This window comes from Macadamia integrifolia, chromosome 2, assembly GCF_013358625.1.
Source record: "Macadamia integrifolia cultivar HAES 741 chromosome 2, SCU_Mint_v3, whole genome shotgun sequence".
NCBI lineage: Eukaryota > Viridiplantae > Streptophyta > Magnoliopsida > Proteales > Proteaceae > Macadamia > Macadamia integrifolia.
Genome location: NC_056558.1, coordinates 27,512,380 through 27,525,329, shown reverse-complemented (window position 1 = coordinate 27,525,329; position 12,950 = coordinate 27,512,380). Strand labels below are relative to the sequence as shown.

General features: G+C 37.2%; 1 protein-coding gene across 2 annotated transcripts; it reads right to left on the bottom strand.

The window, feature by feature from the left end:
• Positions 1–257: 257 nt before the first annotated feature.
• Positions 258–7,112, bottom strand: LOC122060222 (cellulose synthase-like protein H1). Of its 2 annotated transcripts, XM_042623417.1 has the most exons (8): positions 6,419–7,110; positions 5,569–5,694; positions 5,252–5,368; positions 3,591–3,803; positions 3,307–3,442; positions 2,809–2,993; positions 2,212–2,562; positions 258–865 (listed from the first exon to the last, which is right to left on the bottom strand). In XM_042623417.1, the coding sequence occupies exons 1-8, from the start codon at positions 7,013–7,015 to the stop codon at positions 314–316; spliced, it is 2,277 nt and encodes a 758-aa protein (XP_042479351.1). In that variant the 5' UTR covers positions 7,016–7,110; the 3' UTR covers positions 258–313. The 2 variants fall into 2 exon arrangements, with proteins under 2 accessions (XP_042479351.1, XP_042479359.1); XM_042623425.1 differs by lacking the exon at positions 5,252–5,368 and having other exon boundaries at positions 6,419–7,112.
• Between the last annotated feature and the right edge of the window lie 5,838 nt (positions 7,113–12,950).

Here is a 12,950-nt window from a genome sequence, read left to right as displayed (position 1 = left end):
TAGTCTAGGCCCCAGTGTTTATTATGTCAAAAAGATATAAATTAATCTATACAAAGAGAACGTGCTAATTTTATTCTCATGATTTTGGTTTCATTCTTCTATGCCATGCCCATAGCGTCTTAATGAGCAAAAGTTGTCATCCGGGAAATTTATTAATATTATTCTTTTCTTAAAAAAAAAAAAGTCATCCGAGAAATTTATTAATATTATTCTTTTCTTAAAAAAAAAAAAGTATTAATAATTTTGAAACTAAAAAAAAAAAAATGACCTAGCTTGAACCTTGAGGGTAATTTGCTATATTCCCAAGGACCATTTAATCTTTAAAACCCCATTTCCTTGAGAAGTGCACAAAGAGTAATGCCAGAGCAGTTGATTTGCATATGGTGGATGATGGGATCCCATAAATTCCTTTCCTAAAGAGTCCTTTAAGGAAAGGCAAGAAGCTTAGCACCACCCATGTACTGCAAATGATCTCACCTAGGCACAGCCATGACCCAGTAAAGAAGCTCACAATGAGGGCAATCAAATTCACAAACAAAAGAGCTATCGCCGGCACGAACACCGGTGAATCATCGAAGGCAAACCAGCCACTTTCGGCATCTGCAGCACCAACTCCATTGCAGCTGGGACTTGAAATGCTTTGAGACTTTGGTGTAACTTCAAAAACAGTCTCTGAAAACCCTAACAGCTTTGGAATGACACTAAGGAGTCCAAATAAGAATGCAGTTGAGGTTGTTATCCTTGCCATTCTCTGGTTGTTCCACCATGCCCTGACTGAGAGGTTACATTGGATGTACTCCAATAGATTGTAGAGGTTAAAAATAATGAAAAGGGTACCCGGAATCAATATAGCTGGTTCAGAGACCTGTATAGATTATTGACATTGACTCTTTTAATATATAGTTGGGTCTTCCAGCTTTAATGAGAGCTTTCAATAGATTGTAGAGGTTAAAAATAATGAAAAGGGTACCCGGAATCAATATAGCTGGTTCAGAGACCTGTATAGATTATTGACATCGACTCTTTTAATATATAGTAGGGTCTTCCAGCTTTAATGAGAGCTTTCATTCATTCCTTTGCAATCAAGGCAACTTAAGACTGACCCTTTATGGAAATCAAGGACCCAAAGCTTTTAACTAGGTTTGATAGTAGAAACTAGGGGTGAAAGTTTGGCCTTGTAAACCCAGGTCTGCCTGAGCTGGAACAGGGTTTGGATTGGATTTTTTAGGACTGAGCCAGGGTCGAGCCCGACAAGAGTTGAAGCCTCAGGTTGAACCCAATCTTGTTTTGGTTATAACATAAATTTTACTTGTGAATAATTATATGCTTAAAGATATGCACATGGTTTGAGAACTTGGTATTTGGAATGTATTGGTGAAGGTTGATATTGATATGATATCGATTTGGATCGCCTTTGATCGGACAGAAATACCTTTGCTTGTACATTTAAAGGCATTTTGTTTTACCATTTTACCCCTTATCCGTATCAATCCATCATGATAGTATCGATCAAGATCAATACCGATCCAAGCTGGCTGATTCTGACCGATCCAATCCAATTCCTCAAACCATGGTTGAGTATGGTTGACACGAGGCAAATAGATTTGTGTATCTTTTTTGTTTTAATAGTTGGGTAGATTGACTTCAGATAAGATGATTATAATTGTCAATTATGATAATTCTTGAAAGTATTAGAGTCAGTTGGGGTTAAGGCCAATCAAGGTTTTACCAAAAAAAAAGGCCAATCAAGGTCAGACTGACCCACGGTTTCAAGTATCTGATTGGGATCGGTCATATCGGCCATATTGGATTAGTATCGGCTTAGATTGATCCCGATCTCTGATTGATCTGGATAATTTAGGGAAAAAATAGTAAAAAATTAGTACTTTTTATAAAACGTAGGGATAAAGTCGATCGATATTCATCAATTCGATCCAATCTGGATCGATATTGACAAATCGACAAAGACTAATACTGATACCGATACCAATACCATCCCCCAAATCCATCAAGGGGGGTCTAGATTAGGCTGAACCTGGCAAGGTTGGACGTAGGTTGAAGTTTTTAGGCCTTCTCAAAGTCAGTACAAGCCTAAGCTAAGCTGAGGTGATAGAGGGTTGGGATGGATATTAAAAAGCCCGGCCTGATTGCAGCCCTAATAGAAACTAGAAAGAAGTAAATGGATCCGAAGAAATTGCATTGGAAAATTACCTTAGGCAGGAAATGAGTGTTGGTGAAGATACTGTATGCGGGCAATATAGCATAGCAGAACTCGGGTAGAGAGTATAGTCCCCAAAGCAGTATGGAAAGATAGGCCAAGCATTGTCTGAACTGAAGCTTTGCAGTGAAAGTGACAAGGATGGGACTTCTACTGCTGAACATGATCTCTAGAAAACCAGTAGCCCATCTCTTCATCAGGGTCACAATAACGGGTCCACTAGTGGGTGTGCGCCCGAGAAATGCGGGTGGGTCCAAATCAGAGTAGATGGATCTCCAACCTTTTGCATGAATCCTCATTCCTGTTAACATGTCTTCTGTAATAGATCCATAGGACCAACCCACCTGCCCAAAGAGAAAAACCCATTAGCAACTATTGCCAGTAGTTGTTATAAGCTCATGGAGAGCGGAATTTGGTACAACGGTAAAGTTGTTCAATTGTGATCAAGTGATCATAGATTCAATTAGAAAATAACTATTTGAGAAAACGAGATAAGGATACATAAATTATGATCCTTCTTAGACCTTATAGTGGCAGGAGTATCATGCATTAGATATGACTTTAGTTTTCATAGGCTCTACGAATCTCACCTTTGTACCCCAGTGAGTATGAGACTCATATACAGAATTTGTTACTCGGATTGCTGCCTCAATAGAGCTGGACAGATTGGGTGGATGATTTATTCCTTCATTTTTCCCATATAATATTTGAGCTGCTGACTCTGCAAATTCAATTGAATCTCCAAACTTTCTTCGTAGTACTTCAAGTGATTTTCCTAGCAAAAGGAATGCCAACACCAAACTTAGAAAAATATTTATAATTATTTATTAACTTAATTGAGCTAAATCTATTTTTAATAAACAAATTAATCAAATAGAAATTTCTTAAAAAAGAAAAAGAATGCTCTCTGGTCACCCAACCCTGTGTCCAGACATAAAGGATAGTGGAATGATGCCCTCACTCTTGTGAAACTCAAAAATAAATCCATCTCTACTTGACCCTTACTAGCGATCCGCACAACCAGGAAACATTCTTTTTCCAAAAAATTTCTATCCATAAACTTTTTGCTAAAGAGACAAGATAACTACCATTAAGTACATCAAGATTTCTTCCTTCAGTTTCCGCTTCATCCGGTGGTAACCCATAAATGGCTTTTCTCCTAAAAATGCATCCCGTTCCAACATATATTGATCCTTGCAGTCCTAGCAATCCAGGCATTATGTACTGGAAAGAACAAAAGTATGAGAGAGAGAGAGAGAAGCGCATTCTTGGTAGGCTTCTTTTGGTTGTAAAGCAATGAATGGAAAAGAAAAGAAAATTTTAAAAAATTTTGAATTTAGGGAGAGAAAGGAAATTTTCTATGCTTACTCACTTTGTTTGCGATATCAAATTGATTTCCAAATGGGTCATCCTTAAGGCCTCCATAGAATTTTTGTGGATACTGAACAAAGCCACTTTCAATTTCTTTCTCAAGACCAAGCATGATACACATAGCATGAAGAATAACATGCGGATTGTTTACGAACATGTCGCAATCAACATTGAGCATAAAAGGGGAGTTGGTTATCACTCCTGAGACTCTAGTCTGAACATACAAACATAATTTTGTAGGAAAAATTAGTTAGTTGGCGAAATATATCCATATCAAGAATGATTACATTGCATATCTGTGAACCTCGTAAGCCATCACATGTAATTTTTATTTGTATCCCCTTATTTTTCTAAGTTATAGATGTCTACAAGCTTATTGAATTTATGTCCATCAAATAAATTTATTCAATTTAAATGATGCTTCTTAAAAGAAAAAAAAGTGTAGTTATCTTGAGGAGTACCTTAAATTGTTTGAGGACGGACAGAGTTGGGCACTCGGTTTATATGGTTGACATATTTTCTGCTATCAAGAATAGTGATTTCAGACATGGACAGGAAGGCCAGATAGACTCAATGCCCACTTGTGTACGGCATGCTGGGGTTGTGCACAATCTTTTCCTATGAAATATTTAAAAACTTATTTTGTAGACTTCTTTGATTGCCAAATTCTTAAGATTCCAATTCATGAAATTATTTTTAAAAAAAATCATGAAGTTCAATTTGCCTTTATATATCATACTATAGAAGAAACGAATGTTACCCGATCAATTGTCCCCACATCCAAACACAAGGAGTGCGAAAAGACCACCCTACCTATTGGTTGGATGCGCCTCTCTTAGTTGGCTAAAGCACCAAATAGTAATCCATGACCTTATATTTTATTTTTTAGAAGGGGGGTGGGAGGGGGGAAGAATAATTCCTAGTCATGCCCTCTCTGCTTAGTGTCCCAGACACGATTGGGCATGAAAAGAACACCTTACCCAGTATCTTGTGCGGGCTCAAATCTTATGTGGTTGACAGTGAGTGATAGTGAGGATCCAACGCGGATTTAAATCCGACGGTTTCATTTTCAAATTCACATCTTTGCTTGTTCAATGCCTCATTTAATTTCATACAATATTGAAGCGTTTATCAACAAAAACAAATTTCAGTAAGTATGCAAATAAACTAGCAAACCAATTTCTAACCGTTTAGAAACCATATGGATTAATTTGCGATCAAAACCGTAAAACCGACAACATTTCAAAACCGTAAATGGTTCCAATTTTAAAAAGTGCAATTCGGTTTTGATTTCAACCAAATAAATATGAACATAACCAAATTCTACCGTATACATCGAAACCAAACCGATTAACATCTTTAGTAGTGAGTGGCAGTGAGGATCCAATGGCTGGGGGCCCTCCCAGCCGTTAGATGTACACTGCTACCTCCACACGAAGGATTTTTTTTCATCCAATTGTTAGGAGGGCCCTGACATGCACCTCAGTCATCCGATACTCACTACCACTCATTGCCTCCTCATAGAGAATTTTTTTGCATCTTATGCGCAAGAAAATACCTTGACTATCCTCCCATTGACCCTTGCAAGGGCACAATAGCCACGTGACCAGAGTTCGTTCTGTTGCTTTTTATTATTATTATGGTGTGGTTTAAACCCCTTACCAATGCGTTCATTGCTCCAGCTTTGAAATGATGTGGGTCCTCTACACGCTTCTCGCGAGACACGTATACCAGATGTGGAAGCTCATCTGGAACATTTTCCCTGTTCTCCCATATAACCTTACAAAACCGAAACAAATAGATTCCCCCAAACGTTACCTCAGAATTGTGACACGTGTCAAGATTAAAATATAAAACCGAAACAAATAGATTCCCCAAAACGTTACCTCAGAATTGTGACACGTGTCAATATTAAAAATATAACCCTCTTTAATCAATTCAGTTCAATTTAACAAATGGCATCCATGCCTTATAATTACCTTAACTATGCCAGCATGGTTTCTTCGTTCTATTCCTGAGAAACCTGCAAATTCCCCTGTCAACTCACATGGAACGCCTTTTTGAACCGCCTCTTCAATTTTATGGCAAAGTTGTACATATTCATTCTGCAAATCCAAACCCAAAATGATAATGAGAAATGTTTCTCTTGATTAAAAATTTTTAGGGTTTCACATGGAAGTAATGATCCTACATCGGATGTGAGTAGTTTGATCGTAATATATTTGTATTGATCGATCTTGAATTAGATATCGACATCAAATAAAAAAAAAAAAAAAAAAAAAACTTTTTTTTGTACAAGCAAGTGTTTTTTCCCCGACAGAGATCCTTGTGAATAGGCATAAGGGTGCCCCAGGAGAGGCATGATGATCATTGTGCCCCTGCAGTGTCTCTATGGCACAAGGGCCAAGTAGCATGGCTCTAAGTGTTGGTATCGGCTTGACTGTATTGGCTGTATCATATCACCATTGATTGAGACCAATGTTGAAACTTAACTGATCTCGATCGAAAATTAGTCTCAGTATAAGGGTAAAATCATTTAAAAAAACAATTTTCTGTGAATTTTTTTTTTAAATGTAAAGTTAAAATTGATCGATCTGATTCAATTTGATACCGATAATTAAATCTATATTGAGAGAAAACTTGGTCTTTTTTTTTTTAATGAAAATATGGGTAAAATCGACGGATTCAGAAGATGCAACTAATCTCGAAATATGAAGACTTATAGGTACTTGGGTATCCTTTTCTCAAGGATTATTGGCTTTTAAGGAGGAGTATTACCCAAATCCCTAATAATATATGTAAACTAAGAAGAATCAAACTAAGGATTACCTTAATCTTTCTCCATTCCAGTCGGAACTCCGGTGAGAGATCGCCGACGGCTTTGTTAGGCTCATCGGAGAAATACATAAAAGGGGCTCTGACTTGAACATTATACTTCTTACAGAAAGGAACCCAAAGCTTTGCAAAGATGGAAGCTTGGAAGAGAGCATAGAATGTAAGAGGGGAAGCACCATCATCAGATACGTAGCAAGCGAGCTTGTGAGTTGGGTAATCAAGAGCCAACAAGGAGAGTACAGTGTTGACTGTGATGATTGGTGGCTCAAGGACAGGGTCTGCTGTGGTTAGAAACAAATCCACAGGGGGAAGGTCTAGAACCTGGTGTAAGAGGTGTTGGGGATATGTTTTGTATTGAAGAGGGTTCCATTTGATATTAATGGTTAGGAGCCAGATGAAGGTGAACCATAACTCGCAGAGGAAGGCCAGATACCAAACAATGCCATTGGTGACACTGTTGTTTTTAAAAGAGAGGAGACGATATGAGAGGAGAGCAAGGAGGAGGAAGAAGATGATGAGTTCTATGGCTTTCTTTAGGGTGGTTTTACGACCGATTCTCTCTTGCAGAGGAAGAGAGAGAGAATTATCCATGGAAGAAGAAGAAGAGTATAGGAGTTTGATGTGCTACTGTTTCTGTTTGTGTGTGTGTGATATGGTTCTTATATTGAACCCTTTCCTTGGATCCGGATCCACTCCAGTTGCGTTGGGTATTCAGTGTGGATTCGACAGATGAGAGTTCTTGGACACGCACCCTGAAGGATTCCTAGTCTTCGGATGCACTAACCCATTAGATTTCATTCATTTCCCTTGAGTCTGGAGAGAGCGGATCAAGTTTTCGTACAAGAACCATCCTTGTATGGGATTGATCCACACAGATGGAATCCACCCAACAACCTAGATTCCATATGTGTGAATCAGCTTGTACGAGAAGTACGAGAATGGTTCTCATACAAGAACTTGATCCACACTCAAGTTTGGATTGACTCCAACCTCCTCATGTGGGGAAGGGAGCACCCCCCCCCCCCCCCATATAGGACAATCAGTACAATTAATACACCATTAATTGATGGTCTTGAGTCGCCTTACACCCTGTGTAATTACATTCATTATTTATTTATTTGTGCTTTTTCAGAAGAAGCATACCCGTATATCTTTCTCTCATTTTCATATGAACGACTTCCTTGAATAGGATGGGCAAAAAGATACTCTCCAAATAAATAATTGGGCGTACAATTAGTGATGATATAGTTACATTATTCTTTATTAACAAGACAGACGTTGATCAAAAGACAGAGAAGGGAACATAGAAGCCCTATATGTTACGTATTTAGAGCCATTGTAAGAAAACTTCTAGGATTTATGGTAAGTCAAAAAAGGATTGAAGTAGACCTTGTAGAAGATGGCATATATACCTATATGATTTATTATTGTATGGTTGTCTTTGTTGGCAACCCGACCAAGTGACGGTGAGTATGTGGTCAATTTGGGTGACGTGGCCAAAAGTGATGACATGACAGTGTTCAATGTCATCGATGAGATAACTTGGCCACATTGTGTGCATCGAGTAGTTTGATTCATCTATAGTAGTTGGTGCGAGTTTTTAGGTCAAAACTGGTAAAATTATACTATTTATGAATGAGGTATTTTCGGCAGTGAAAATGACATTTTTGGAAGACCATTTCTTCATAAAAAAGATAGATTGTAATTTATCTAGTCCATTGTATCTGATTTCATTGCATTCCGATACCGCATGAAGAAGTTACGACATTTGTGGCAGTCGAAAAAAATTTCGGCATTGAAGATGAATTTTTTAAAAGAAGTGTTCTCCATGTAACGATACGACAAAAATTCGATCTTTCCAACGGTTCTGATTTCATCACGTTCTGATTTCGTATGAGGAAGATGCGTCATTGAAAAGATATAGGGGCATTTTTGTCTTTTTATATGGTTGAGTCAGATGATTGAGTCTTCTGAAAAGTCATAGAGCGTTCAGTCATGGTTCCAACGCACTTTGTTTCATCTCGATCAGATATCATACGAAAAAGTTACATATCTTTCCTTGAAGTCGATTCGAAAATCCAAACCAGAAAATCAACATATGCTCTCGATGTTGGGTAGATTTTCCAGATTTTAATTTTGAAATTTCAAGGGCTTTTATGTAATTTTGAGATTTTAAAGGTCTGAGTTTCTAAGGGTTTTTTGGCACTAGAAATATGAATGTAGGGGCTCATTTGGAATAAACAGACTTTGGGGGATGCAATATGGATAGTCCAAATTGGACCACGTATGCTCGATGCTCATCCGAAGGTTCCTGAATATTGGAGAGGATCTGATGGTAGAGATGCCTACGTGAAGGCCCCCATTGGTGTGGTGCATTGGTTATGATAGTTTGGCGCTACACTGTATCACATAAGTTATTGTGTATCACACATGCATCAACATAAGAGCTAAGATACCGATCCATGTGATCTGGGTTGTCTAGATCTTGGAGATCTAGATCTTACAATTGAGAAGTGCCTCACCTTTATGGAGTAAAGCCGACAGCATACCGTACAATGCACTGTGCTAGCCAATCCGTGATCGACAACGCATCTGACGATGTCAGCGCTTATATCATGATGATGTCATTAAGATTATAATCCTATAGTTATGCTTTCTTGTCCGTTATTTAATCCGACAGATCAGATTATTATATACTCTTTGATGAGATTTACAGCCAGATTTGCGCTCTTTTGTGCGTGCCGCCGACGTATCCTATGCCAACTTTCGAAGATTTTATTTTGAGTATTCTAGTTGGTCCAACTTCAAATGGTCATATCTCCCTCATCTTAACTCCGATTTGGATGATTTAAGTTGGATATTCTTTAGAATTTCGAGTTCTACACACCAGAGGAAAGATATCTGGCAGAGGGTTTGCAGAGGTAGTTGAAAAAATGAGTTGAAGTTCGTAGAAGGCTAAGGGTTTGAATGAAGGACTTCTATCCTCTTACACTTGATTCATAGCCCCCATTAGAGGCTTAGGAAGCTGCTGAAAACCAAGGGAGCAAGCTCTATTGGTTGTTTGTTTGAGATTTTAAATGTAACCGTAAGCATACAGATCAGTGTAGCTATGGGTCGAACTCAGGGAGAGCAGTCACTTTATTTTTTTGTCTTTTAATAATACGAAAGTGAACCTATTAATGGTTGTGATCTAATTCTAACTATCGTCCTAAACATATGTATCTGAAATAACATCCTGACCATTCGTCATCTAAGAATTCAAAGACGCAAACCACGTAATTGAAATTAAATAAATAAATAAGTGAAAATAAACAATCCACGCAATTAAAAATAAAAAATAAAGGAAAAAATACTAAAATAAAAATAAAGTAAAAGAAATGGAAGAAAGCTAGAGAGAGAATCACAAGTAGGTTCCTCTCTACTTAGCTCGAGGGATGCATCATAATATGAGCTTCTCTACTTGATCAGAGAGTCACTCTTATAAGGGTTACTCTACTTGGTTTTAGGGAAAGGGAGACAATTAAAATAAAAATAATAAATTGATGGTTCTATGGCTAGGAGGGGCAAAGCCGACACATACACTAGCCATGAACCTTGGGGAAGGCAGGCAATAATGTAACGACTGAAATTAAAATCCTAAATTAAGAAAGAAAGGGTAGTCAGAAGAGGGAATGAGAGGGGGGAGAGAAGACTATTGAAGGAGCCTACTTACTTGAACTTCAACACTTGAACTTGAAAGCTTGGGTGATTTGAGATACTACCAGTACTAAAAATTAGATCTGGAATAAACCAAATCTGAAATTTCTAGTATTAGAGAAAACAAATCTTGAAACAAAAAAAAAACTAAACTTGAAAAAAAAAGATGCTCCACGGCTCGTGATCTTGTCACTTAGATCTAAGCCTAGAACTATAACTTTAAAAATTACAACTCAATTGCATAAATCATAAACATAAAAGACTGAATAAGAATAAAAGAGCGATTGCATTAATTGACATAAAAAAAAAACTATTACAAAAGTGATTAAAGCAAAAATAGAGAAGAACTAAAACTAAAGAGTGAGAGAGGGAGAGAGAAGAAAACTAAGCATAAACTAGAATAAACTAAGGAGACTAATAAATAGGAGGGGGGAGAGAAGGGGTTTTTATAGGGCTTTTGTCTTGCCTCCTTCCTTCTACAAGTCTTCTTTAAGAAAAGAAAGAAAATTAAATTAAATTAAATCTTGGTAAAAATCCTCATTCTTTGAGTTATTGTGTGAGGAAAGAGAGAATCTGTTTCCAAAATTAACAAATTCTATTCATTCCTTGCAATATTGACCAATGTCTTGCAATCTTGATTAAATCAGAAAGGAATCTCCACATAGTATCTTCAAGATCTTGTGAGGTGGCAAAGAGAGAGAATAATCTTCAGGATTTTGTAGGAGAGAGGATGAGGTACCAATGAGTAGGTCTCACCTTTGGATTGGTTCTTGATTCACTTTAAGTATTTTCTCTTATAGACTTGGAAACTGAAAAAAAACAAGAAAAATAAAAGTAGTACTATCGAAGGTGGGGCAAAATTTACACTTATATCCTTAAGATTTCACACATTATTGTACTCATCAAATTCCCCCACACTTAGATTTTCTAGTTCTCGAGCAAAACAAAAAGAAAAAGAATAAAAATAAAAATCCTAACTCACTTTCGTAGGAATCACGGTTGCACTTAGTATGTGCAATAAGCCTTTAAACCTTAGGTCACCCCTAATGGACGAGTTGTGTCTCGTGGGTGTTTACAGTGAATATACGCCCAAAATTCAAATTAACTTAAAAAATTACCATTTAAAGTTTCCAATAATTACAAAACACACACCCTCTTTCAATTAGAGCACATCAACCGAGGAACCCCCACATTTGAACTTTAATACTCCATCTAGATTTAAGAACAATCACATATCTCAAATAGGGATGACCCTTATATCTTCTAAAGTATGACCAATCCTAAGGCAAACCACATTGCAAGGCAGGGATCATGAACTAGGGTTTTGGAGCGTTAACCAATCATAAATAACAAGGCATAATGGTATCTTTTTTTTTTTTTTTTTTATGTAGAGAACTTATTCTACTCCACTACATTTGGCCTGAATAACATGGTGGAGCAAACACCAGAAACCCAAGTTACAAAGTAGCTTCAATTTATGCATATGCCAACAAAGACAGTGATGCTAAGTTCTTTTTGAAAGTGTTCCTTCCTAAGAGGTTTGATCAAAACACCCTGCTTCATGAGGCACATTATTCTGTCTAGTTCCTAGAAATTCTATACTTACTTTCTAATTTTTGACAAATTTTCATTTTCTTTGCATATCCATATCATATATTTTTATATAATACCAAGAATATGGTGTCAACTCCTAACCTAAGAACAAGGACACCAACTAACAAATGGTCCTACACCTTAAGACAAGTATATCTAAATCATTTAAGTGAAGTTCCACTTCAAGACATATATTCATTACCATCCTCCCAATAGGGATTATAGTACCAAGATGGGTCCTAGATCTCAATTTCCTTTTTTTTTTTTAGGGTGCATATAAAGCACCGGAAAACTCTTAAAAGTAACCTCAAGATCCCTCCCCCATACTTAAATTATGCAATGTCCTCAATGCAGAAAAAAGAAAAAAAAATGATGAGACAATAGAACAAGAAGGACAAAGGAGAGGAAATTATCAAATAGAATCAAATATCATCATAAAGAGACTCATGGAGAATCATGACCTCTGCATCATGCATTGAAGGCAACTCAAGAAATGGCTTCAAACGATGCCCATTAACTTTAAAAATTTTTCGAGTGGATGGATTCATAACCTCTACGGCACCATGGGGGAATACTGTTTGCACAAGGTAAGGACCTTTCCACCTAAAACAAAGTTTTCCTGGAAAGATATGCAATCTATAATTGTACAACAAAACTTTATCACCAGGCATAAAAAATTTCCTAACAAGGTGCCTATCATGAAAAGCTTTAGTCTTTTCCTTGAAAATTTTTGCACTATCATAGGCATCATTTCGTAATTCCTCCAACTCAGATAGTTGGAGATCTCTATGAGCTCCTGCGGTAGACAAATCAAAATTAAATTTCTTAATCGCCCAAAAGGCACGATGTTCTAATTCAACAGGAAGGTGGCAGACTTTCCCGTATACCAAACGGTATGGGGATTGACCAAGTATGGTCTTGTAAGTAGTCTTATATGTCCACAAAGCATCCAACAGACAGTTAGACCAATCCTTTCGATTTGGGTTAACTGTCTTCTCTACAATTTGCTTGATCTGTCTATTGGACACTTCTACCTGACCACTGGTTTGGGGGTGGTATGGGGTAGCCAACTTGTGGATAATCTCATACTTCTTCACTAACGCCTCAAAAGGTTTATTACAAAAGTGTTTTCCCCTATCACTAATGATAGCTCTAGGGGTACCAAATCAGGAAAAAAATATTTTTCCTTAAGAATTGAATGACCACCTTATGGTCATTGGTCTTATAAGCACGAGAC